At 37.2% G+C, this 27,143-nt stretch overlaps 4 protein-coding genes across 6 annotated transcripts; 2 read left to right on the top strand and 2 right to left on the bottom strand.

The window, feature by feature from the left end:
• Positions 1-1,810: 1,810 nt before the first annotated feature.
• On the bottom strand, positions 1,811-7,791 carry prlh2r (prolactin releasing hormone 2 receptor). The gene has a single exon (XM_048191576.1). The coding sequence runs from the start codon at positions 6,300-6,302 to the stop codon at positions 5,196-5,198; it is 1,107 nt and encodes a 368-aa protein (XP_048047533.1). The 5' UTR covers positions 6,303-7,791; the 3' UTR covers positions 1,811-5,195.
• A 2,220-nt stretch (positions 7,792-10,011) lies between these two features.
• Positions 10,012-19,254, bottom strand: ccdc32 (coiled-coil domain containing 32). The gene is made up of 4 exons (XM_048191574.1): positions 19,049-19,254; positions 18,583-18,809; positions 18,342-18,495; positions 10,012-10,828 (listed from the first exon to the last, which is right to left on the bottom strand). The coding sequence occupies exons 2-4, from the start codon at positions 18,800-18,802 to the stop codon at positions 10,663-10,665; spliced, it is 540 nt and encodes a 179-aa protein (XP_048047531.1). The 5' UTR covers positions 18,803-18,809; positions 19,049-19,254; the 3' UTR covers positions 10,012-10,662.
• pcmtl (l-isoaspartyl protein carboxyl methyltransferase, like) lies at positions 19,238-22,652 on the top strand. Of its 3 annotated transcripts, none has more exons than XM_048191571.1 (10): positions 19,238-19,326; positions 19,548-19,627; positions 20,011-20,145; positions 20,299-20,403; positions 20,517-20,548; positions 20,641-20,745; positions 21,328-21,448; positions 21,571-21,656; positions 21,734-21,903; positions 22,044-22,652. In XM_048191571.1, the coding sequence occupies exons 3-10, from the start codon at positions 20,028-20,030 to the stop codon at positions 22,084-22,086; spliced, it is 780 nt and encodes a 259-aa protein (XP_048047528.1). In that variant the 5' UTR covers positions 19,238-19,326; positions 19,548-19,627; positions 20,011-20,027; the 3' UTR covers positions 22,087-22,652. The 3 variants fall into 3 exon arrangements, with proteins under 3 accessions (XP_048047528.1, XP_048047530.1, XP_048047529.1); XM_048191573.1 differs by having other exon boundaries at positions 22,008-22,652; XM_048191572.1 differs by lacking the exon at positions 19,548-19,627 and having other exon boundaries at positions 19,304-19,326.
• A 140-nt stretch (positions 22,653-22,792) lies between these two features.
• rpusd2 (RNA pseudouridine synthase domain containing 2) lies at positions 22,793-27,134 on the top strand. The gene is made up of 3 exons (XM_048191570.1): positions 22,793-23,703; positions 23,790-24,086; positions 25,978-27,134. The coding sequence occupies exons 1-3, from the start codon at positions 23,032-23,034 to the stop codon at positions 26,797-26,799; spliced, it is 1,791 nt and encodes a 596-aa protein (XP_048047527.1). The 5' UTR covers positions 22,793-23,031; the 3' UTR covers positions 26,800-27,134.
• Positions 27,135-27,143: the final 9 nt, after the last annotated feature.

Genomic DNA, 27,143 nt, shown 5'->3' with positions numbered 1-27,143 from the left:
CATGTTCTGTTAAACTAAAAAGAGAAAAAGACATGATTTGTTGGAAGCCAGTTACAAGATTTAAAGTAAAAAATTATAGACATTTTAAGAAAGACATCATTTAGCCTACCTATTGAGAGTGTGTTGACAATCTATAGTTGTATAGCTGAGCTCCAGAAAATCAGTAATGAGTAGTGGCTTTGGCAGTTACAGATTTGAAAAACAAAAAGGCGGGAATAAAGAACTCTAAACTCTAACACAAAGAACCTTTTCTAAATAGAACTGTTGTGTGAAGAACCTTTAAAGAACCATCTTTTTTAGAGTGTATTATTAAAATAAATCTCACGCAGACATATAATCACAATGTTAGCAATCTAGCAGAAAGACCTGGAATTAGAATGTGTAGAACAAGCTCCAGATGCATGATGCAGGATATCGGCAGATGGGAAACTTGGAGGTGAAGGGAGAGAGAGCACTTTAGATGGAACATAATTGATGCCCTTTTGCTGGTGAGCATCTTTGTTGAGAGGCTTGTTCCTCACTTTGTCAGATGCCAATTTACTTTTCATCTTTTAGTCGGACTCTACAAAAAGCACACAAGGACCTTCTCTGTTTTCTTGTAATTAGCTTTGAATCAATTTTCCAGCGCTCTCAATATGCAGCCCACACTCCCTTTGAATATTCATCCATAAACGTGCCATTCTGATGAGTCTGGTTCTCATTTCTTCTGAAGCGTTTCTGATTACACAAGAGATTTCAAATGTGCCATCATTTACTCACCCTCATATCATGTCGAACCTCCGTGGTTTTCTTTCTTACTGAAACACTGAAGGAGATGTTTAGAAGGATGTTCACACTGCTCTTTTCTACACTCTTAGAAGAAAAGGTTCTATAGAACCTTTTAGGCATTCCCATCATGGGATCATGTTATGGACTTAGTTTTAATTAATTAATTTTGTTTTAATTCGTTTTTTATTTTGATTCAATTTTATGAATTAAACATCTCGTAAACATACTTAATCACTGGAAAAAATGAAATAACTTGCTAAACATGAAAGTATTATGCAATAGTTTAAGACATTCTTCTTGGGTTCTATTGAAGCTGCCTGGGAGGCAGGTAGGTAGGTATAGGTTTGAAATGACATGAGGGTAAGTAAACTATCCATTTTATTTAAGGCAATTGTTACAGTACCCACTATTTAGGCCTACTAGTTGGACAGCATGACTAAAATGTAGTGTATTGGAACAAATAAGCACAAGGAGTCTTAAAAATCCTTAATCATTCTCTAAATCTGAGAAATCTCTTTCTTACCTCGTACCAAGAGACATTATTTATCAAATCCCAAAGAAGTGTATTTTTATAAAGGTAAATATTTAATAGTTTGGTGCCCATGAGTAATCATCGTCAGCAGCTCTGTTTTTACACCCCTACTAATGCCATGTGCTGCCATTTTTTATTATTTGTTTTATTTCTTTTTTTTGTTTGTTTTACAGTTTTGCACTTTTGGATTGAATTATTCAGTCTACTGAGTCTGGGAGACTAAAACGTCGCAGAACATTTACCAGTGTAGACTTTTATGTTGAGTGCTTTACAGTGCATTTTCAAATATGTAAATGTACAAACATTTGATTGGTGTTAAATGGTACATTTATGAATTCAGAGTTGTTTAAGACATGCGCATTTTCGAGACTGCATTTTTGTGTTATTAGAGAATGAATGCAATGAATATGTTATGGAACACCTGGCTGATAGAGATTTAATTCCCTCTTAATTGCTGTCTGATTTAGCAAAGCTCAAGCATGTACTTGGCAGAAGGGCTCTGAAATAATCTCTCATCTTGTTAAAGTGTGTTTTTTAAACCCTTATACTCCTGTAGTTTTCTTGACCAAAGGCATAATTTTATAAGTCTAAGATTCTAAATTAGAGACACTATAGAGACAAGTTTTAAAAAAAATCTAAAAGTGCATAATTACACCATTTAGACCAAAACACAAATGAAACTATGCACATTATTTTCAACATCCTGCTGATTTCAGTGCAAAATTAATAAACGTAAGTCTCGAGGCACAGGCGACTTAAAGGAAAACTAAAAATAAAGCACTAAAAGGTCTTCAGACATTAGAAAAACCATCAGTGGTCTAACACTTACGCTTCGTCTGTTTTCTGATGCATAACAATATGAAAGCAGCCAAGTGAATAAAACAAAAAGGGGGGAAAAATGAACAGAAGGTGCAGCAGATGAAAGTACTTTCATAATACAGTATTAGAGAGTCCATGGCCTTTTATGCAGCCTGACAGTGTTTTGTGCATTTTCTTTTGAAGATGGTGAGCAGTAATACCTAAATACCGTGCCATGTACAAAACACAAACCACACTACACTACAAGATCTTTGGGTGCACACTAGACTCCTCGTGCACTTCCATGCGTAATAAATCTAAGTTAAATTACACTATTATATGTATTCGCTATAGCTTTTTGTTTATAGTATAACAAGCATAATTGCATTTATTAGAAATTATTGTAATCTAATTGGCTATGATTTATGTAAGGTCATGACTGCTTGTAATGCTGTTACAGCAATGTGCTCCATGATCATTTTAAATGCAGGATGTTTATTAGGTCATTTGCATTTGGTTCATTTACCATCTGCTGAACCAAAGCCAAATGAATACAATATTCATATGCAAGAAATAGAACATGTTATTTATTTAATTCTTTGATATCAAGACATTTGAAAAAATCTATATAAATAGATGAAAATATATTTAAAATCTGAAAATATATATGAAAATATATCACACAAGCAAGCTCATGCCGCAGGAAATCACAGCCATGCTGATATTTGAGGAAAAAAACTGTGTTATATAGCCAATTTTATACAGTTCAATAAACACAAATTGAATGTTGAGCAAACTTACATTTTGCAATATTTGACAGTATTGCCAATTATTTTGTCCGTTTTTGCTCTGCCAAAGCAAATAATTCTAAACAAAGCCACCACAGAGACTGGCAAGCAACACAGTGGTTTTGTTTGTGAAATGCAGCATCAGTGTTTTTGAATGAATGGACTGAATAAATAATATTAAGACTCACTCATAAAAACTATCACATGCTCCATTCCTGAATGAATCTGAAATTTTTTATGAATCGGTTTAACGAACTTACTCGTGAAGACAGGCACTTGTCTCAAAATGATGTAACCTGCATAAAGAATCATTAAACAAATACCAAACTGCTAAAACACTGACAAAATCATTTTAATATTTTTTATATAAAATATTTTGGTAGCACTTTACCATAAGGTCCCATTAGTTAATGCATTATTATTTAATTTGAATTACTTAATAATCTTCAGTAACAACAGTAAATGAAAATACAACTTAATTCATTGTAAGTTCACATTAGTTTGTTAGCTCAGGTCCATTAAGTAATATTCACAAATACAACTTTTGATTTTAATAATGTATTGGTAAATGCTGAAATGGACATAAACTACATTTTTACATTTTTAATGTTAACTAATGTAGTTAACTAATGTTAGCAAATGGAGCCTTGTTGATGTGTTACCAATATTTTAAAAAGAGAATACGTAATGTGTATTGTCAAAGAATATACTGAGAATGCATACTGTGCTTGCTACACCTTTATTGCATTGAATTTATTATGTAATGTATTACATTATATTGTATTACAGAGGGGTTTTTGTTTTAAGTAAACCTCTAATGGACACTTAAGTGCAGTACTTCACATTAAACAAATGGACATGCATAATTAATATTGCCTTACAATGCCACTAAATTAATACAGAAGCGCAATTAGTGAACAGTAGCTTTTTTTTCATTTATACCACCAGTGTGTATTTATAGTTGGAATAAGTCCTTGTAGGATCATTTTAGACATCACATCATTCTGACAAACAGTAAGAAAAAAAAAATGTAAACATTTTTAAACATGCTTTGATTTTCATAACCTTCAGACCAAGCTGAAACAAAAAAGTTATTGAATTCAAGTACAAATAGCACACAAATAAATCAGGCCAAAATGGACATGATGTTATATCTCTGCAAGGCTTTAGCATACTCAGACACAACTTACAAGTACAAGTCATCACAAGCATGGCCTGAAGGTACATGAGTAGCTTTGACACAGCGCCATCTACTGGTCGAGAGATATGAAAAAAGGACATTTTTGCTACTGAACAGTTAAGCCCAAAGTATACTTCACTTTTTACACATACGTGAGGGTCAACTTACAGTGTGCATGACGCGAAATTATGTTTTAATAACAAAATTCGGGAGGAGCAACGTTCAAATAATCAGACTAATCATCACGTCATTTCAGCCGGCTGTCAACAATCAACATATCTACCCACTCAGCATGAGTGAAGGCCTGAATATAAAAACAGTCGTCTCAGCCATATTCCTCAACAGTGTTTTCCAGCATCCCTCCACAACCCCGTCGCCTCACACTCACCTGGTTACTTCCTCACCAGAAATACACAGAGAGTACTCTGGATTCGGGCCAAACACCGAGCTCAGAGCCCTCTCCTCGGACAGCATGCCAAATACACATACTGTTACACATGCTACTTATTATCTGATTATTTGTAAGTGTGAACTCATGAATTGTACTTTGTACGCGCAGGTTGCACATGCGCTTTTAATTTTTTAATTTTTTATTTTTGCAGTAATTCGTTTTTTCCACAAGGTGACAACCATGCCCTGGGGCGTCGATTCACAAGGTAGTCGAAGAAAACCTGCATAAACAGAACAGAGCGGAACGCATGCAAGCTACAGTGGCAATGTGCGAAGAGGTTAGAAAGTACCTTAATTTTATACAACTTTAGCATGAAAGAATACAAATATGTGTTGTAACTCGTGGCGCATATGCATACGAACGCCTGTGTACGCGTACGAGTCAAGTGAAGTAAACTTTGCAAGGGGCTGTGTGTTCGACTCTAGCGTACATGTAAAAAAACGAAGTATACCCAGGGCTTTGGACCAAAAATCACAAGACTGGTCTTCTTAGATTTGGTTCAAATGTTTAACATTCAAGCAGATACATACATTTTCCTTCAGGGTTCAAGCCTTTCATATTTAGCTTTAAGAAAAGATTCGTTGGTTTAACAAATCAGCTGTGATGGTACAGAATTTGCCGTCGGGCTGTTCAGTTCTAGAATCTAAAGAAGCAACATCCGTGTGGTGGGGAGAAGATTCAGTCTTGTGAAATCTTACTAATGGCCATGGGAATGTCAGCTAGAGTACTAGAAGTATTCAAGCGGAGGATTCGGCTGGAGGTTGTGATGCTGCTCTGAGTACGATGAGGTTTTCTTCTTTGAAATATGTTCTGGCATAGATATGACAGGAACTTTTTGTGAAGAGAAGCATAAATGAAGGGGTTGTAGCAAGCCGAGCTCATGGCTAACAAGTGGCACGACACCTGTATCACATTGACGTGATTCTTGCTCAGGATGGCGAAGTCGGTGTCCAGGTCACGAATGAGGTTGACTACCTGCAAGGGGAGCCAGGAGAACGCGAATGACAGAACAGACACCAGTAGGAGACGAAAAGTCTTGCGCCTCTTGCGCCCCCACTTCTCCTGGTTGGAAGGTGTAGCGGCCATGAGCCGAGGTGTAGCTCTGTGCTGCAGGTGGCAGGAGATTGCACAGTAGGAAATGGAAACTGCTGCTAGAGGAACAAAATAGGAAAGGAGCAGGAAGAAACATGAATATATTAGTCGACTGAGCTCCTGCCCATTCCAGAACTCCTCACAAACTGCCATTTCATGGCCAGTTGCGCTCAGATCCAGGTACACCGTATGAAAAGCCGTGGGGGTGGACATTGCCAAAGCGCAGAGCCATACGCTGACCACCAACCAGGTGCAGAAGGAACGACCTCCTCGGCGCCGAATAGGATAGGCGACCACCACATATCGGTCCACCGCAATGGCGGTTAATGACAGGACTGCAGCAAACGCAGTCGCAGTCTGCATCAGGGTAACAAAGTGACACATGAACTTGCCAAAAACCCAACCACGCTCATCAAAGGCGTAAAACGCGGTCAGGGGAACACAGAACAGGCACATAACCAGGTCAACCAGGGCCAGGTTTCCAATGAGGAAGTTTGTAGTGCTGTGAAGTTTCTTGTTCAGTCCGATGTGGGTGAGGAGGAGAAGATTTCCAGAGCACGCTACCAGGACTAGCATGGCATACAGAGGGATGAAGAGTGGCTTCAGGTCCATCAGGAGCTGGAGTCCACTGAACGATGACGCAGATGCATCTAAAGACATGTTTATCCACGATTCGTTATGGAGATAGTCCATGTCTGTCAAGGCGTGATGACAGCAAGCAGATACCTGTTTGAAATAAATTGAAATGTAAATAATGTGTATATATAAAAATGAATATATATTGTATATACACTCATTTGGAATTTTGAGGTATGTGTTAGGGGTATATGTATAATGTTTCAAATAAATGCTATTCTTTTAAACATTCTATTCATCAAAGAATCCAGATAAAACAGTTTCCACAACATTTTAGGCAGCACAACTGATTTCAACATTGATAATAATAAGAAATGTTTTTGGGTTTTTTTTTGAGCATGAAATCAGTGTATTAGAATAAAGATCTGAGGATCATGTGACACAAGACTGGAGCAATGATGCTGAAAATTCAGCTTTGCCATCACAGGAATAAATTATGATATACATCACACCATCACACTATGATCTATGAAATATGATGTACTTTATTGCCTAGGTAAAAGGATGTACAACATTATTAAAATTATCATTATTGATATTCATTATTTTAGATATTGCTTAGGCATTTTTAATAGGAAAAATGTATTTGTAAATGTCTTGAATTTCAATGTTTTCATGCTGTTTGCAGCTAATAATTCATCACACAATTGTGGTCAGCTCTAAACATGTAAACTCATTTAATTTAGTCTGGCTTGTATTTTCTTTAACCTTACATAGTTTTGTCAGAACAGATCTGCGACCCATTTTTGAGAACCAATAGTGAATTACAATAAATGTGCGTTATTGCTAAAGCAACAGATTTTGTTGAGATCTTTCGGGTTTTTTATGTCATGTGATTCCCACATTTCCCCTGTGTTCATGTCATGAGCTTTTATTTTCATTTGTGTTAGGTATTTCTCATTGGTATTTTTTTATTGCATTCAGGTGTTGCTCATTTGCTCGTCATCAGTAATCTGCGTATTTATAGCTCTCATATTGCCATGTGTCTTGGTCTAGCTTTGTCATCTTTTGATGCTGTAGTCCACTGTTGTGAGGTTCATGTTAATGCCATGCTTTACCTAGTCAAGATTATGTTTATTTTCAAGTTATTGCTTTGTTTGTATGCTTTTTGTACAATCATGAAATAAACTGCATTTGGGCTCAGAAAACTGATTTAACTTCAGTGGCACTGTTACAGAAGCACAGATCACTACACAATGCCGGTCTAGATTGGATGTCCACTTGGATTATTTGTGTGTAATTTAAAGTGGAGAGGTCTTGTACTCTGTGTCTCTAGAACAAGAACATTCCTAATCTTCCATATAAAGGAAACACTTACATGCCAAAGTAATCCACAACTTCCATACAAACTGATAAATGAACAGACCAAGGTGTACAAAGCAGAAAACATAGGAAGTAAATCTCTTTGATCGGTTCTCTAACCTCACAGGAGTGACAAGCTATACAAATATCCACTTGAAATGATTCATGACAGTGTTTTATTATTTTTGACTTCAATTATTGCAAGATTCTACGCAAGAGATAGCAAACGTTTAAGGCTTTCTTCATTTTCCAGTGCATTAGGTGTACCGGCGAGGAACCACTTTTATCTCTTTGAAATAAAATTCCATGAACAGCAATTTGTACGTACTTGTGAACAAGAAGACTCTAAAATTGGCTGCCTGAATAACTTCAGCAGACATTTTGGCTTCTATCTGTTAGAGGACCCTTACAAGATGTTAGATGCTCAGACTTACAAGTGTCCACTGTAAAGGATAGAATAAGGAGAAATAATAGAAAAAAAAAAAAAAAACATCAAATCCTGCTGTTGAAACGGCTTATTACTTTTAGGCAAATTTAATAAAGCCATTAACACTTGATTTAATGGCAGTTTCCATTGTGGAACTCCAACTTACCCCGCATAGTGTGACCATGCGCACTATATTGGGAATGTTAATATAAAAGTATATAATCGAAGAGCTGTTCTAATGAAATATCTTCTGAATAAATATAAGGGAAAAAAAGATAAATGGCCTTTGTCGATTAGTTCACCTAATGCATTCGTTTTGCGCATTTAAGTGGTTCTCTATATTATTAATGAACTGTGACCTCTCTGAACATGACGAGAACATTTTGAGACTGGCAAAGTCCTGTTTGTTGCTCTCTGTCAATTAGAATACACTGATTTGTGATCAGTTGGATCATCACAGAATGCTGCTGCTTCCCACCAAACTGTATGAATAGCAGTACACCTCAAGTCTAAATGAAGAAGACAGCAGTTACATTACTAAGATCCTTCTCTCCTCAGCACCAGAGAGGTAATTTAACAGTTGTAATGGTGGAGTCATTGCCCACAAACCTAAAAGACAGATTCAATACTGTAACTCAGCATCTCAAGAGTGCGAAACAAGCAATGAGAGCCAAACTTGACTTGTTTTCCTCTGATGATAAATGAGGAGTTTATACACTCCTTTGGATTCAATTCAATTCAATTCACATTTATTTGTATAGCGCTTTTTTGGATGAATGAAATCATAATGATTAAGGAACAATTATTAATCTAACATCCATCAAATGCATGTTTCCAATTTCAACAATTCTTACAATTAAGATAGGACTGCAATTCTGCATATTTGCATTTACAGACACTCATATGTACATTGATTTACTGATTAAGCTATAATTCTCTACTAGCTTTGTCTGATTATTCAGTATGCCCATTCAATTGAATTAGCTTTCTAATTAAAACATTATTGCGATACACACACCGCGCTATTTCAATAAAGATAAATTGCCCACCTTTGTCCTGTTGATCACTTCTTCAGTGGATGAGGCATGATCCAAAAGCACTTTATAAAAGGATACAGGTAAGACTTAGTAAATCACTATGTTGTCTTTATTAAATACGACCCGAGAACATTTCCTCCTTAAAAGCTTCACAACTTGTGTAGGCTACATTCAGCGCGAACATCGACACCAGCCACGCGCACAGATGCCTGGAGATTTCCCTCCACACGTCAATGCGCACAAGTGTGAGGAACCTTCAGTAACGACCAGCCTGCTCACGTAATGCTGTGAATGATACAATTCTGCTAAATTAATAGAATTAACCAAATAAAACGAATTCAAATCGATACAAATAAGAAAAATAGATAAAAAATCATGTAATTAAAAATTAACGCATTTAATTACAAATACAGTTTGAGCTGCCTGCCAAGACATCCTTTGGACCTCATAGCTCCGTTTGAACAACTCGAGTTCCAATGTCCAACAGTCAGTTTACGAGGTTTTGAGACACAACTATAAAGTTTTCTTATTAGTAATGCAAGAACTACCATTGCAAATAAATAACACACTGAAAACAGACGTCAAGCGACACATTGACAAATGTTGTTTTTTTTTTTTTTTTTTTTCATCTTCATTAACGTATCGAGCAAGGCGACAGAAATACTGCGCCTGATCAAAATATCGTAAACTAACTCAACTTATGATGTTGAGGAAGAAACTGGAAGCGGAAAACATAGATTTTAATTATAAAATTTCAAAGTAGCCTAAATATAGCACTCATGCAATAAAGAATGGACAATTTTACACACATAATATGAATAACATTTTGTATGTAATTACATAGGCCAGCTGTGAAACAAAGCAATGATGCTTCCAGAATATAATGACAGGAATGCCCTGAAGAGGTGCCTCATCCATATTCAACAATAGTGACATCTATTGGTTACTGCTGGGCAAACATATCAGTATGCATCACTACAAAGGTCACACAAGAATGTCATTATGACTCCTTCATAGCTTTTATTATCCTTTTTGAATAAAACGAACAGTTACTAACATGATTAGAAACAATGGCCTTATCACACTTAACTTTCTCTACTAATGTTTAATTTAGTCAATGACCTACACATTTGAATTCAGGAGAATGCTCACCTGACAGAAATTAGATTATCAATTCATACATAAATGAAATAGTTTAAAAATGTAATGTTTGTGTATGGATTAGTGTATAAGAGCATCAGTTTCAATACGACAGGAAAGGAGTAAATAGCAAAAAATTCACAAGTAAATAATGAAATTCATTTAATGATACATAAATGGAATGTTTCATGATAATGTAGTGAAGTTCTTCTTGCTGTTTTTTTTTCTTTGTTCAGAATATACATGTACTTCTGAAATGTCTCCGATAAAGAGATTTTTTTTTTTTTTTTTTTTTTTACTCGTATTTCTTTCAATATGAGGATACAATAATGCACCTTGAATTAAAAAACTGGATTGATAGACACACAACCAAGGACACCTTCATTTATCTCTGTGAAGCAAATGATCCCGTTAAATGGATCATAATATTTCATTGCTTTCCACAACACTACCCCATTTACTCTTAACACTGCTGGTCAGTACAGCAAACAGGTTTATCGCTGTGATATGGTTATTTCTCTGGGCTGGGGCACTCTTCCTCCTCATGTGGCTTTTCAGTTTGGGTTGGGCTAGCAAGAGCCTCACTGTTCTGTGTGGGCAAAAGAAGATACTCCAGCTCTTCTGCATTGATAGCCACCCTTTCTGGAGACATCCAGCGTTTGAACTGCTCCAAAGCACTGCAAGAAAGACAATGCAGGATAATTACATGCATACCAGTTGATGATTAAATCATTTCACCATAGAAATACATGGCATTTGTTCAACATAATCAGATTTCTGAGTGAATGGCTCCTAAAATCTTGCCCCAAGTCATAATTATTAATAAAACAGGCTCTCGTGATGAACAACATATCACTATAAAACTAATAGTTAAAAAAATCAAGGTCATTGATGGAAAAATTTGTGAATCTCAAGGATAATAATATTCTAATTAAAAATATTCCAACTTTAATGGACTTCTAATCACAGAACTGATTACAAAAGTATTTTTTAGGACCATCTGCTAATTGGCATCAACACCATTTGCTACTTCCACCAATGTGGGAATCTTATCTGGCTAAGTAGCTGCCAAACATATTTTGCAGACACGATGTTGGGTCACAGACTCAATCCAAGAGAAAGTCAAAAACAGAGTGGTTAAAGCTGAATAAATTCAGTTTTTAGATTGGCCAGGTCAGAGTCCTGACCTTCCCCTGACATGTTACTGTGTAATCTAAAGTAGACCATTCTAGTGAGAAATTCAAGAAATTATATATGCTGAAACAGTCTGGTATGGAAAAATAGCCCTATAAAAAGTGTAAATATGCAGAGGTTATAATCAACATCATGCCTTTTCTCAGTAAAAGATTTGTTTGTGATTTGTTCATTTTTTAGTTCAAAAGTTTGGGTCTGGTAAGATTTTTAATGTTTAAAGCAATGCTCACTGTCACATGTTCACCAAGGCTGCGTTTATATGATAAAAAAAACAAAAAAAAAAACATTTAAAAACAGATATATTATGAAACACTATTATGTTTAAAAACAGTTTTCCATTTCAGTTTTCCATTTCAGAATATTAAAAATAAGGCATTACTCTAGTCTTAAAGGGGGTATCACACACAGTTTCTGCCAATCTTATATTAATCTTGAGTACATATAGAGTAACAATGCATCCTTCATATCACCAAAGTCTTTAGTTTTGTCATATTTATAAAAATAGATTACGCTATACCGAGTCTTTCCGAAAAAAGACGAGATCCTGGAGGCGTATCTGCCATCAGTGCCGTGGGCGGAGCTAAAGAGTCGTGAGCGTGCACAGTTTCTGCCTAGAGATGGCATGCTAGCTGCAACATCATTATAAATAAAAAGGGAACAAAAACATTCGTGTTATTATATGCATTACATGCACTTGCGCGCTGATTGCCAACAAAACACAGATATCTGATGCAGCTTTACTCACGACCCGTGATCAGCAAATCCAGCACCGAACTGGGACTTGTTTACAAAGTATTCATCACCGAATTCCCGGGAACGAACAAACATACATGCACAACTCCGTTGCTGCCCCGGAAAAACAAACTTCATCCTCTGTTCCCTTAACGCTGGGTTCTTTGGGAAGCTGAAAATGTAATCTTTCCCTCACAACCAAAAACACACTCCTTCAGTGACAGGAGCTGCGTCTCATTTCGGAGGCTGTGTCCTCCAGAGGTCGCATTTGAAGGCTGAATAATTTATCAAGGATGTCATATTTAAGAAAAGTAACCATAATAAAATTGACTGATATACATTGTAAGGTGTAAAATACTGTAATTTCTTTCTTACGTTGCAATCTAAAGGTTATTTTTCTTAAATGAGACTGCCTCGATGATGCAGCCTTCAAAGGGTGCAGCCCCTGAATTGGGACACAGCCATTGTTGAAAAATATCTCGGCTTCCGTATCCCGGACGAAACGCGTCGATGGGCTCTTACTCTGGGTAATGGGTGTGCGCACGATTATCAGGGAGAAGTGCCTATACAAGGAATTCCGCTCTCTTTTGACGTCATACAGGACACACTCAAAATAAAAAAACACTCTGAATCCTGTACCGAAACCGGAAGTAGTGGATTTGGCACAGAAATACTCCATCATATGTCCAACTTGTGTTTTGAAACTTTGGCCATGTTTAGCATGAGAATGCAACTGTTTAACAGTGTAAATAAGTCAGAATGCATGAAATAGCATTACACCCCCCTTGAAGTAGTGTTGTTACAATACCAAAATTATCACTTTGATATCAGATATCGTATCAAAGTCGTAATTTAGGTATTGTGACAATTACAAACCCGATTCCAAAAAAGTTGGGACACTACAAATTGTGAATAAAATCAGAATGCAATAATGTGGAAGTTTCAAATTTCAATATTTTATTCAGAATACAACATAGATGACATATCAAATGTTTAAACTGAGAAAATGTATCATTTTAAGGGAAAAATAAGTTGATTTTAAATTTCATGGCATCAACACATCTCAAAAAAGTTGGGGCAAGGCCATGTTTACCACTGTGTGGCATCCCCTCTTCTTTTTATAACAGTCTGCAAACGTCTGGGGACTGAGGAGACAGGTTGCTCAAGTTTAGGAATAGGAATGATGTTCCATTCTTGTCTAATACAGGCTTCTAGTTGCTCTCTGTCTTAGGTCTTCTTTTTCGATATTCCTCTTTATGATGCGCCAAATGTTTTCTATGGGTGAAAGATCTGGACTGCAGGCTGGCCATTTCAGTACCCAGATCCTTCTTCTACGCAGCCATGATGTTGTAATTGATGCAGTATGTGGTCTGGCATTATCATGTTGGAAAATGCAAGGTCTTCCCTGAAAGAGACGACGTCTGGATGGGAGCATATGTTGTTCTAGAACTTGGATATACCTTTCAGCATTGATGGTGCCTTTCCTTTCCTGCCCATGCCACACGCACTCATGCAACCCCATACCATCAGAGATGCAGGCTTCTGAACTGAGCGCTGATAACAACTTGGGTTGTCCTTGTCCTCTTTAGTCCGGATGACATGGCGTCCCAGTTTTCCAAAAAGAACTTCAAATTTTGATTCATCTGACCACAGAACAGTTTTCCACTTTGCCACAGTCCATTTTAAATGAGCCTTGGCCCAGAGAAAACGCCTGCACTTCTGGATCATGTTTAGATATGGCTTCTTTTTTGACCTATAGAGTTTTAGCCGGCAATGGCGAATGGCACGGTGGATTGTGTTCACCGACAATGTTTTATGAAAGTATTCCTGAGCCCATGTTGTGATTTCCATTGCAGTATCATTCCTGTATGTGATGCAGTGCCGTCTAAGGGCCCGAAGATCACGGGCATCCAGTATGGTTTTCCGGCCTTGACCCTTACGCACAGAGATTGTTCCAGATTCTCTGAATCTTTGGATGATATTATGTACTGTAGAAGATGATAACTTCAAACGCTTTGCAATTTTTCTCTGAGAAACTCCTTTCTGATATTGCTCCACTATTTTTCGCCGCAGCATTGGGGGAATTGGTGATCCTCTGCCCATCTTGACTTCTGAGAGACACTGTCACTCTGAGAGGCTCTTTTTATACCCAATCATGTTGCCAATTGACCTAATAAGTTGCAAATTGGTCCTCCAGCTGTTCCTTATATGTACATTTAACTTTTCCGGCCTCTTATTGCTACCTGTCCCAACTTTTTTGGAATGTGTAGCTCTCATGAAATCCAAAATGAGACAACATTTGGCATGACATTTCAAAATGTCTCACTTTCAACATTTGATATGTTATCTATATTCTATTGTGAATAAAATATAAGTTTATAAGATTTGTAAATTATTGCTTTCCTTTTTTATTCACAATTTGTACACTGTCCCAACTTTTTTGGAATCGGGTTTGTAAATATATCTTGATACCAATATTGAATACAAGGAAAACTAACTGAATAATAGATGACAGAACATGGAACTTAAAATTCTTTTGTTTTATTTATTAATTTAAGCAGCAATACTTGCACTGGAATACAGTGGCGATCTTTTTTTATTGGCTTTTTTTCTTATCACGTACTTTATTAATCATCATATTTGGTATCATTCAAAAGCTTCCAACATTAATGTTCATCCTGTGAAAACCACTTTGAAATCGGACATTGCATTACCATGGAAGCAGTACTTAAATTCCTTTAAGAAATTAAATCAAAAGTGGAAACCATTGGTCAAAAACATACATTTACACACAAACCAACCACCAACCTCAAATTTCAGATGACATCTTTCTTTTTTCGCTCAACTGTCACAGAATGCAATGCACAGGATTGTGGGATATCAAAGGCAGCGAAGGACACAATTATGATGAAGGTACAGTCAGGTCCATAAATATTGGGACATCGACACAATTCTAATCTTTTTGGCTCTATACACCACCACAATGGATTTGAAATGAAACAAACAAGATGTGCTTTAACTGCAGACTTTCAGCTTTAATTTGAGGGTTTTTACATCCAAATCAGGTGAACGGTGTAGGAATTACAACAGTTTGTATATGTGCCTCCCACTTTTTAAGGGACCAAAAGTAATGGGACAGATTAACAATCATAAATCAAACTTTCACTTTTTAATACTTGGTTGCAAATCCTTTGCAGTCAATTACAGCCTGAAGTCTGGAAGGCATAGACATCACCAGATGCTGGGTTTCATCCCTGGTGATGCTCTGCCAGGCCTCTACTGCAACTGTCTTCAGTTCCTGCTTGTTCTTGGGGCATTTTCCCTTCAGTTTTGTCTTCAGCAAGTGAAATGCATGCTCAATCGGATTCAGGTCAGGTGATTGACTTGGCCATTGCATAACATTCCACTTCTTTCCCTTAAAAAACTCTTTGGTTGCTTTCACAGTATGCTTCGGGTCATTGTCCATCTGCACTGTGAAGCGCCGTCCAATGAGTTCTGAAGCATTTGGCTGAATATGAGCAGATAATATTGCCCGAAACACTTCAGAATTCATCCTGCTGCTTTTGTCAGCAGTCACATCATCAATAAATACAAGAGAACCAGTTCCATTGGCAGCCATACATGCCCACGCCATGACACTACCACCACCATGCTTCACTGATGAGGTGGTATGCTGTGGATCATGAGCAGTTCCTTTCCTTCTCCATACTCTTCTCTTCCCATCACTCTAGTACAAGTTGATCTTGGTCTCATCTGTCCATAGGATGTTGTTCCAGAACTGTGAAGGCTTTTTTTAGATGTTGTTTGGCAAACTCTAATCTGGCCTTCCTGTTTTTAAGGCTCATCAATGGTTTACATCTTGTGGTGAACCCTCTGTATTCACTCTGGTGAAGTCTTCTCTTGATTGTTGACTTTGACACACATACACCTACATCCTGGAGAGTGTTCTTGATCTGGCCAACTGTTGTGAAGGGTGTTTTCTTCACCAGGGAAAGAATTCTTCGGTCATCCACCACAGTTGTTTTCCGTGGTCTTCCGGGTCTTTTGGTGTTGCTGAGCTCACCGGTGCATTCTTTCTTTTTAAGGATGTTCCAAACAGTTGATTTGGCCACACCTAAAGTTTTGCTATCTCTCTGATGGGTTTGTTTTGTTTTTTCAGCCTAATGATGGCTTGCTTCACTGATAGTGACAGCTCTTTGGATCTCATATTGAGAGTTGACAGCAAGTTTCCAAATGCAAATAGCACACTTGAAATGAACTCTGAACCTTTTATCTGCTCCTTGTAAATGGGATAATGAGGGAATAACACACACCTGGCCATGGAACAGCTGAGCAGCCAATTGTCCCATTACTTTTGGTCCCTTAAAAAGTGGGAGGCACATATATAAACTGTTGTAATTCCTACACCGTTCACCTGATTTGGATGTAAATACCCTCAAATTAAAGCTGAAAGTCTGCAGTTAAAGCACATCTTGTTCGTTTCATTTCAAATCCATTGTGGTGGTTGTGTCGATGTCCCAATATTTATGGACCCGACTGTATCTCAGGAGGCAGGAAGTAAAGCCAACATTGGATTTGGACATGCCTTGATGCCTTCCTACCTTGCAATGCATCCTACAAAGGCAGCATTTTTAAGATTTCGGACGCAGCACTAGTATCCAGACCGGAAGTTAGTTTTGCAGAACCACAGCACCATATGTGACTGTGGTTTTAGGCCAGCAGTGCCAGGCCAGCAGTTAGTAAGAAATACTACAGAAATGATGAAATATAAAAGTAAAATGCATTGTCTTCACTGTATGAATCAAATACACATTGATCTTTATTAAAGATACTAAATGATTTTCTCATTTACTTTTGTTGTTTGATTAACATTAATGACACTTTAAGCCTACTGCATGAGTATAATATACCAAATACTTTGAATATACTAATACACATGTGATTTTTTCCCCAGCTGCTTACCTTCACTTAAGCCGGGGACACACCTAACGATTAGCTGAAACATTCTAAGACTGAACTGAACACACATACCGATTGTTTCCTTCGACTGGAGCCGATTTATATACTCACACATGGAAATTGAAACACCGACTGTAATCGCAGATTGGCTCTGACTGGACGCGTTTGAGTGCGATCAGTCATAAGTATCAATTTACATTCATAATCTGCCTTACAATCATTAAGTGTGTGCGTGGCTTTAAAGGATTAGTTCACTTTCAAATGAAAATTAGCCCAAGCTTTACTCACTCTCAAGCCATATAGGTTTATACGACTTTCTTCTTTCTGATGAACATAATCAGAGATATTTTAATAAATATCCTGACACATCCAAGCTTTAGAATGGCAATAAGCATTACCAAACGAGTATGAGCTGAAGAAAGTGTCTCCATCCACATCCATCCATTATAAACATATTCCACACGGCTGTGGGGGGTTAATAAAGGAATTCTGAAGTGAAGCGATGCGTGTGTGTAAAAAAATCCATATTTAACAAGTTATGAAGTAAAATATCTAGCTTCCGCCAGACCGCCTTCCATATTCAGCTTATGAAGAAAGTGTGAAACTCTAGCAGTTCACAAAGTTTACACTACATCCTATGCCTTCCCTATTCAACTTACGGAAAAAGTGTAACTGACGCGACGGCAGTTTACACTTTCTTCGTTACTTGAATACGGAAGGCGGTCTGGTGGAAGCTAGATATTTTACTTCATAACTTGTTAAATATAGTTTTTTTTGTTTTGTTTTTTTTGTTTTTTTTTACACAAACGCATTATTTCGCTTCAGAAGGACTTTATTAGGCCACGTGGAGTAGGTTTATGATGGATGGATGTGGATGGAAACACTTTCTTCAGCTCATACTCGTTTGGTAATGCTTATTGCCATTATAAAGCTCGGATGCGTCAGGATATCTATTGATATTTCTCCGATTGTGTTCATCAGAAAGAAGAAAGTCATATACACCTAGGATGGCTTGAGGGTGAGTAAAGCTTGGGCTAATTTTCATTTGAAAGTGAACTAATACTTTAAAGCATATGTGACTGTGTTTTATGTGAATACTTGCCAAGACTGGCATTTGACATTCTGTTGTGCTTTGTAGCTCTTTTTATTTATTTATTTATTTATTTATTTAATGCATCCTTGCTGGATTAAAGTAATAATTTATTTCAAATTGTAATTAACAAAGAGATGTTACTCAAATGGGTTATAATCTACAATTAAAGTGAGCTGAATTATATAAGTTGAAGACGAATGCCTCATCCTAACCTCTGATCGAAGTTTCCTTCTTGGAACAGTTCTGAGGTTTGGGCATCATGGAGGAATCTATCCCAGCATTCCTTTTTAGCCTGAGACAAGGAACGGAGCATTTCCCTTGATGTTACTTCATTTGATTGTCCCTTGATCCTCTTCAATCTATTTTCTGTAAAGTAGCAACATAACATACTCAAGACAACAAATCAACAAGCCATATTTAAATAACATGATCATCAAATGTAATTCCCAGTACCTAAACTGGCAATGTAAACCTCAGAGTCAGCCATTGGTTCCCAGGGGCTGAAAGAAGCAACTCTGGGGGTGTTTGTCTGCGGGTTTCCTGGAGAGGAAGGCTCAAATGAGTCTGTAAATTGTCCACCATCCTGTTCCTGAGGCTCTGGCAGACTTGAGCAGATCTCAGACCACAGGTCTCCACTAGATCGGACCGAATGGGTTTCAAAGTCGTCAATCATCACGTTTCTGATAATAAAAAATCAGTTATAAACAGTCTGGGGAGACTCGCGTGTTATACATGAGATATCAAAATGATATATTTTAAAATAAAAAAGACAGGTCTGTCTGTGAATAAATAATGCTGTTCACATACGGTAAAAAAAAAAAAAATCTTAACGACTGTTGACATTACTAGCTCTTTAGCAAGCCCGTATAATGAAGCTGTAGAACATTATCAGTCCTAAAACTAGAGTAGTGGTCCTTACCTTAAAGTACAATGCTTTCAGCGCAGCACAGATCTAAAATGGCATATTAAAAAGAGAAGTAAATACAAGCATTAGCATGTAAAACTCATAATTCTGATTGCTTTGCCTTCACTGCTACTGAGATGCACGTAACCGGCAGGGATTATCCATCGAATTTGATTGGCCGTCACACATGTCCGTCAATAATTTCGTGAATGCTATTGGTCGAAGAGAAATGTTTGGAAACGCTATTTCCGTTTACTTCCTCAAGCACGTTGACATCACGTCGAATTTTACAAGTAAGATATTTGTTCTGTGTTGACAGTTATGTACTTTGTCTATCTAACATTTTAAAACAATATTATGCAAACTTGTACTTGAGGCGCTGCATATTGTTCTTTTTATTGCTCGGTTGTGCGATATGAAAACTACGTATAACATTTTAAAGCCCAGTTTGTTGCGTAGAGAATAATATTATGTTATTGCACTGTCTGTTTGCTGTCTGGCATGTAACATTTAGGTCAGATCCGATTCTCACGTTTGTTGATCTGAATCAAGGACGCATGTTGGACGCATCAGTGGTCTGAGGTCTAAAGACAGGTAGATCCAGATATTAAAGCTGTTAACATGATCAAACACAGTATAACAAGCATCACAAATTCAATTACTCACATAGTTTTTAATTTACACACAAATCATGCATAACTTCATAACTGTTTCAGTGTACCCTGCTGTGGTGGAAAACAGCCTAGGTTTGCTGCTTTTCCCCCCCAGCTTGGTGAGGCTGTTCTGTTGGCTGGAGGGTTTTATAGACTTTGGAGACCAGCCTGGCAAAGTATAAGTGGTTTAAGTTAGTTATTTTTTCAGCATGGTAATAACTGAAGACTCATGAGAGGTGTATTTCAGAGTGAATTTACAGACTGTCCGAACATGCCGGTTATTTTTGTGGAATGATCAAGAAATAAAAATGTCATTTGTTGCAGGCCGTGCTAGTTAGGCAATGCAGACTGTGCTCAGGCTGGCAGCAGTAGCGGTCCCTATGGGTTTGCTGCTCTCCAGAACCATGGCATGGATCTCTAGTGGCAAAACACATATAGAACTCATCACTCGCTTGAGAGGTTAGTAGATAGATAGATAGATATACTAAATAGGTACTAAATAGATAGATACTAAAAACAATACTTTATTGTACATATGTCAATACAGAGATTTATGCAATTTAATGGATATATATTCCCTAGTATAGATTTTAATGTGTCTTTCTGTGACAGATCATGGAGTCATCCACAGTGACAGAGTGTTTAATGCGATGCTTGCCACCGATAGAGGGATTTATTCCAGAGACCGCCCTTATGCTGACTCTCCTCAGTCCATAGGTGATTTCTTACAACACCAGGCATATTGGTTTCAATACATGAAGTAAACTGAAAAGAGTGCTGACTGCAGAGCCATTTTTTTCACTCAGACATTGTTTTTTTTCTCTGCAAAGGATACAAGGCTACAATCAGTGCCCCTCATATGGTAGGTCGGACAAACGCGTCTAAAAGTAGATGTTACTGTCATATGTAATATTTTCATATTTAAAATGTTCTAATGAATGATTGTTTGTCTAGCATGCACATGCTCTTGAGGTTCTCAGTGACAAGTTAATAGAAGGAGCCTCTGCCCTGGATGTGGGTTCAGGAAGTGGATATCTCACTGCATGCTTTGCCAGAATGGTGAGTGCAGTTTTGTTTCAGCATGTCATGCAAGTTTTTAATATAAAATATTTTTGTTTATTTTTTTCCCCACATTTTTTTCTAAACAAAAAATATAATGACACTGTTGCCACACACCTGAATCATCAGTAGGTGTGTGTGTTGAGAGTACAATATAAACTAGAAACATATACATAAATCACACACAACATTTAAACTTGCCTTATCACAATAATGTTTTTTATTAGAAAAATTTCGATCAATCGACCTTCCATAGACTTACGACATGCAAGTAGCAGCAAAATTAAGAACACCTCGTTTAGAGTATGAACAGCTGTTAATAATAATCCCACACCATAATTACACACCACACCAACTATGCAGACAATGTAAGATTTAAAATAAAGGAAAAACAAATATTTGTTGCAAATAATCAGAAAAAGAAGAAATGCAGGTATACTCCCAATATATATAATATATATATATATATGTATACACACACACACACATATATATATATATATATACACACACACACACACACACACACACACACACACACACACACGTTTTTCAATATGTTTTACTATGTTTATACTGCAGGTAGGGCCTTCTGGAAAGGTAGTGGGAATTGACCACATAGATGAGCTGGTGCAAACCTCTGTGAAAAATGTCCAGGCGGACGATCCAGAATTGCTTGCCTCTGGACGAATTAAATTAGTGGGTGAGGGATTAAAATAGTTCATTAAAATAAAGTGTTTTTTCTTATACGATGAAGCATAAACATTGTCATTTTACTTGTTTGTCTACATATTACATTTTTTTTGTGTTGTGCCTTTTTTGCAGTGGGTGATGGACGGTTAGGTTTTCCTGATGAAGCCCCCTATGACGCCATTCATGTTGGAGCAGCTGCTCCTACACTCCCTAAAGCTGTATGTGCATTAAGCATTTGATTTAATTGTTGTTTATATAGCCTTCAGTGGTCTGATTTAAACATGTGCATCAACAGCTCCTGGAACAGTTGAAACCAGGTGGGAGACTTGTTTTGCCTGTGGGCCCGGAGGGTGGAAGCCAAGTTCTCGAGCAATATGACCGTCAGAGCGATGGTACTTTCCTCAGGAAAGCACTGATGGGTGTAGTTTATGTCCCACTGACAGACAAACACCACCAGTGGCCAAGGTATGTATTAGTCTGTATGAGATGAATCAGAGCGCAGTGATTTATATTGTAGTGTACAGTAATTCATCACAACTGTGTGGCTGTTGATTTGTTTCTCTTCCCAGTGATGAGCTCTGATTGCAGTATGGTTGCCCCTGCAGGAGATGGCGCTGGTGCTGTGGTTCAGTAAGCCCTCAGGGCTAAGGAAAGGCCCCTCATCCCATCTGACCTGCTGCCTAGCAACACACTTGTCTGGATCATTCGGATTCTTGACTTAAAACTGAACTTCAAATGCAGCAGTGGATTGAAATCAATGATGTAATTTCTGAGGAGGTGTCCCTTCACATACTTAAACTGTGGGAGCAAAAACTTCCATTTCTAGGGCTTGTGATCTCAGTATGCTTATAAGTGGCCATGTGTTCAGCTTTAACATACTATACAGCAAGAAGCAATCAAAATAGGGTACAGTTTTAAATGTAACTGCTACCATGCTACCTTTTGATGAATCATTTTCATGTCTCACTACTAAGTTATATGCAAAGGCTTAAATATATGGGAAACAAAAATACCTTTAGCTATTGAAATTAAGAATGAGTTTAAAAACATGTTCTCTTTTTCTTTCTAATTCTGTGCATGGAGTCAGATTTTTAGTTGAAGTGTTGCTGTTGTCTAATCAGCTGTGTAATTCGATTTAAAACTTTAATTAATCTAAGAAATGTTGTAGTAAACTACATGTTAAATGTACAGAATTAAATGTAAACATAATGCAAGACCTTGTGGGTTTTTTCACAAATTGTTAAAGCCGTCAGAATACTATGCTATGTGATTTTCTAGTCATATAAACTATTTTTAATTTGGCCAAGAAATATATGAATACATAGCATTGCATTAAAAATCTTAACACATATCTCGTGTTAAGAGATATGAAATTAGTTATGACTATTGCCATTGAATAAAAAAGAAGCAATCAGTATTTTGGGCAAAAATAGCTAGGAATAATATTTATATGGTAAATTTCATTAGGCTCAGAAAAGTAAGTAGAATAAAAGCTAATTTTACGACAATAATATGCAAAAAAGTTGTAAACACGTGATGTCACAATGATGTCATCAACCCACGACGGAAATAATATTGTCACTGAACCGCTGGATGGCATGGTTCACGTGTGTGAAGGGGAAGGTATCAGGTGTAAATTCATTACTTTGCGTTGGAAAAAGAGAAAACAATTTTCTGAGACACTTGTATCAGAACAAAAACGTGAGTGTTAAAACTCTGGGAACGCTACGAACAGCGTTAAATGTTTGGAGAAATAGTGCACAAGTCTCCTTTATACGTTTGAACTTCACAAAACAACAGCGCTACACACAGTTAAACGACATGGAGACTAAAGGGGCGACCATGGAAGAAGACAGCTGCGATACGGACAGCACTGTCAGAACAAACTGCGGTAAACGTAAAAATGAGGAGACCGATGAGACAGCAAGACAAGGCAGAGGTAAGAAGCGAAAGAGGGGCGGAAAACAGCTGCGTGCCGGAGAGCGGTACGTGCCTCCGCCACAGAAACGCAACCCAGGTGTGAGTTTCAGCCAAGAACATTTTGCGGAAACATCCTATTATTTTGAAGGCGGTCTTCGCAAAGTGCATCCTTATTATTTTGATTTTAAGACTTACTGTAAGGGACGCTGGGTTGGTAAAACTCTACTAGACGTTTTCAAGAGTGAATTTCGTGCGGAGTCTTTGGACTACTACAATAAGGCTGTCAAAGAGGGGCGGATTAAACTGAATGAAACGCCTGTGGATGACCTGAATATAACACTAAAGGTAAGAGATCACGTGACTGACTACTCACCTACTGTCTCTTTGTATGTGGTCTTGTTTAATTGTTTTGTATCTCTTTTGCTCTCTAGAACAATGACTTTTTGAGGAACACAGTGCATCGTCATGAGCCCCCTGTGAGCGCGCAGCCCTTGGAGGTTCTGGTGGATGATGGTGAGGTGGTGGTTGTGGATAAACCCGCCTCACTTCCTGTGCATCCCTGTGGGCGCTACCGTCACAATACTGTCATCTTCATTCTGGGGAAGGAGAAAGGCCTTAGTGGCCTCCACACAGTACACCGACTGGACCGCCTCACCTCAGGTGTGCTGCTGTTTGCTCGTACACTCGAGGTTTCCAAAAAACTGGACGAAATGGTTCGTGAGAGACAGGTATGACATGGCCTACATTCTGAACAACACCTATTTGGTTTACATTATTGAAATTTCTGCATTCTGTTTGTTACCCCCTACACATTTTCTAACGGAATTGTGGGTTAAGTAAAAGAAAAACTCTGTCATCACAGAAAATTACTTTGACTCATTCCTGAGCTTTGGAAAATTGTTTATCCCAAACTACTGGCAATAGTAAGTACACTTAAAAAATAAAATGATGTCATTAAATTCTTACCCACATGTCGTTCCAAGATTTTTGTTCATCTTTTGAACACAAATTAAGATCTTTTTGATGACATCTGAGAGCTTTCCGTCCCTCCATTGACAGCTACGTAACTACCACTTTGTCTCTGCAAAAAGTTTATAAAGAAATCATAAAACTAATCCATATGTATTGAGCAGTTTAGTCCAAATTTTCTGAAGAGACAGGATCACTTTATATGATGAACAGATTCAATTTTGGCTTATATTCACATAAAAACATGCATCAGCTCACACATCAGTTGTGGTAAACAGAAGCTCAATTATGTTTGCTTGACACATGAGAACCAATGAGGTTCATTCTTGTGTGTTGCACGTTTGAGGTTCTTGTGCGTTATTTAAGTTAGGTTGAGCTTTTGTTCATGTTGGCTGATCAATGTTTAAATGTGAATAAATGCCTAAATTAAATCTGGTCATTAAATCTGGAATTTCTGAAATTATTATTTCTAGGCCTGGAAACGTCATGGAAGTGTCTATTTTCAGTACAGTTTTTTTTCTAAGTATGCTCAGCTATAAAATACGGAGCCCTGCACATGATATGCACAAGAAAACACAGATATTGTGTTTTCTTGTGCAAATTAAGATTCTGCTTCCAATTACTTAATTAATGGCCTTGTTTTAGTAATTTGTTCCTCTGTTTTAATTTAGTTTAATGGTGCCAATATATCTTGTAATTGTGTGACATTTCTCTGTACTAAAATTTTTAATTGGTTAGAAATTAAACTGTTTATGCAATCTCTAAAAGTGATTTTTAAAAACCTTTTATTATCCAATAACATATGACTGGAATACTCAAAAGTCATAGAAAATAAATGCAAATTCATTGTTTAATAAGATGTGAGAACCCGACATAAACTATGCTTTAAAATGTTAATTTGTGTTTAATTATAAAAGTGAACATTTAATCACATTTAAAATTATACTTAAGTTTCTTTTAAAAAACGTATTCAAATCAGAACAATAGACAGGTTTTCTGCGGGTCTCAATTCACCCTTCAACAAATCTTAAATCGGAGCAGAAAATCTAAAACTCATGAAGTGCCATTAAATGTTGCATGCATTGCAAAATAGGAATATCTTCCTCAGTATTTTTGTTTTTTCCCATATCTAAACATCCTTAAATCAAAATATATTTTCTAATTATATGAAATCTTGTTTTTTGAAAGTGATTTTATGCTTAAAACAAGAACAAATGTCAATTGGGTATGAAATTGTTTTCTCATTGGCAGATATTTGCTCATTTTAATCATAAACTCAGGTTTATTTTATCACCCAGAAAACAAGACTTATCTTATGTAATTTTTCTAATGTACCTTGATTTAATTTTTAGACACAAAAATACAGAGGATCACTTTTTTGCAGCATTATCAGAAGGAACAGTGAAAGTATTTGTAATTTTTTGCAAAAATTCAATTAAAAAGTTATGGATATCTGTGAAGTATTTTCAAACTTTGAAGCATTGCTGCTAATACAACTCGTGTGCTCTTGAGACATTTACATATTGATGTATTATGTTACATTCAATTTATTCTTCAATTTTTCTTTACTTGGTCTTAAAAAATCATAAATTTTAGGGTGAGTTTTCTTTTTATGCAGATTTTAACCATGCTTTCTTTTGTTTTTCACAGTTAGAAAAGGAATATGTGTGTCGTGTGGACGGGGAGTTTCCAGAGGGTGAGGTAGTGTGTGAGGAACCCATCCTGGTAGTGTCCTTCCGGGTGGGCCTTTGCAGAGTGGATCCCAAAGGCAAAGAATCCCGCACAGTCTTCCAGAGACTGAGCTATAATGGACGTTCTAGTGTGGTCCGCTGTCTGCCTCTCACAGGACGTACTCACCAGATTCGTGTTCATCTTCAGTTCCTTGGCTTCCCAATCCTCAATGATCCCATATATGGGTCTTCTGCATGGGGTCCGAATAGAGCCAAAGGAGGGCTGGTGGGTATGAGTGATGAGGAGCTCCTAGAAGCTCTTATAGAAGAACATCGTTCAAAGGAGAGTCTGCACTTGTTGGATTTGCCTGATGAAGAGGTCTCAGGAAAACATGGGCTAAAGACAGAGTGTAAGGTCAGTGCTCAAGAACACAGTGACCAAGTAACGGTGCTTGAGTCAAGCAGTGGTGCATGTGATGACAGTTCCTGTGAAGTGCCTCTGGGTGAAGTGAAGGCAGAACTCAGCCAAGAACTTCACAAGAGCACATCTGCAGTTGAGTCTGAGGGTGAGATGAATGGTGCTCAAAAAGAAAAGAATTTGTTCTCAGATGAAGCCCCCAGAACTGCAAAATCAAATTCTTTTGTCAGAGATAATTTATGTGGCGAATGTAAAATTGTGCGCCCTGACCCAACAGAGAAGGATTTGATAATGTATCTACATGCATTACGCTACAAAGGACCTGACTTTGAATACTCAACCCAACTGCCTGACTGGGCCAAAGAAGACTGGCTTCAGGATTAAACTAAAATCAGATGTATTCATGCAACAGGTAACATTTGTTACCTAATATTACTGCTCATGAGTTTACAAAGATTGGGTTTAAAAAAACAAATCAAAAAAACACTCATTACTGAATATATTCCGTGTGAATTCAGAATAACTCCTTTTTAATTTCTTTTAATTTAAATTGGTGAATTTATTAGTCTGTCTGTACAGTTTTTTTTTTTTTTTTTTTTTTTTGTGCTTTTGTGTTTTTTTGTTTTGTTTTGTTTTTCAATTCCTTGTATTTGAAAAGGACAACATTTCATCTGACGTTAACATGCAGCAATAAAACAGACTTTTTGTGGGAATGAAAATGAAGCATG

This window comes from Megalobrama amblycephala, linkage group LG5, assembly GCF_018812025.1.
Source record: "Megalobrama amblycephala isolate DHTTF-2021 linkage group LG5, ASM1881202v1, whole genome shotgun sequence".
In the NCBI taxonomy this organism is placed as follows: Eukaryota; Metazoa; Chordata; class Actinopteri; order Cypriniformes; family Xenocyprididae; genus Megalobrama; species Megalobrama amblycephala.
Note: the sequence above shows the minus strand (reverse complement) of the source record. Positions and strands in the feature narration are given on the sequence as shown.

Excerpts from the sequence above, each read along its gene's own strand:
- ccdc32 (XM_048191574.1), bottom strand. The coding sequence starts at position 18,802 with ATGATTGACGACTTTGAAACCCATTCGGTCCGATCTAGTGGAGACCTG. Across the intron at positions 18,496-18,582 it reads GGTTTACATTGCCAGTTTAG|AAAATAGATTGAAGAGGATC; the intron begins GTACTGGGAATT and ends GCTACTTTACAG. Across the intron at positions 10,829-18,341 it reads GAAGGAAACTTCGATCAGAG|TGCTTTGGAGCAGTTCAAAC; the intron begins GTTAGGATGAGG and ends TCTTTCTTGCAG.
- prlh2r (XM_048191576.1), bottom strand. The coding sequence starts at position 6,302 with ATGGACTATCTCCATAACGAATCGTGGATAAACATGTCTTTAGATGCA.
- rpusd2 (XM_048191570.1), top strand. The coding sequence starts at position 23,032 with ATGGCATGGTTCACGTGTGTGAAGGGGAAGGTATCAGGTGTAAATTCA. Across the intron at positions 23,704-23,789 it reads ACCTGAATATAACACTAAAG|AACAATGACTTTTTGAGGAA; the intron begins GTAAGAGATCAC and ends TTTGCTCTCTAG. Across the intron at positions 24,087-25,977 it reads AAATGGTTCGTGAGAGACAG|TTAGAAAAGGAATATGTGTG; the intron begins GTATGACATGGC and ends TGTTTTTCACAG.
- pcmtl (XM_048191571.1), top strand. The coding sequence starts at position 20,028 with ATGCAGACTGTGCTCAGGCTGGCAGCAGTAGCGGTCCCTATGGGTTTG. Across the intron at positions 20,146-20,298 it reads ACTCATCACTCGCTTGAGAG|ATCATGGAGTCATCCACAGT; the intron begins GTTAGTAGATAG and ends TTTCTGTGACAG. Across the intron at positions 21,449-21,570 it reads TGGACGAATTAAATTAGTGG|TGGGTGATGGACGGTTAGGT; the intron begins GTGAGGGATTAA and ends CCTTTTTTGCAG.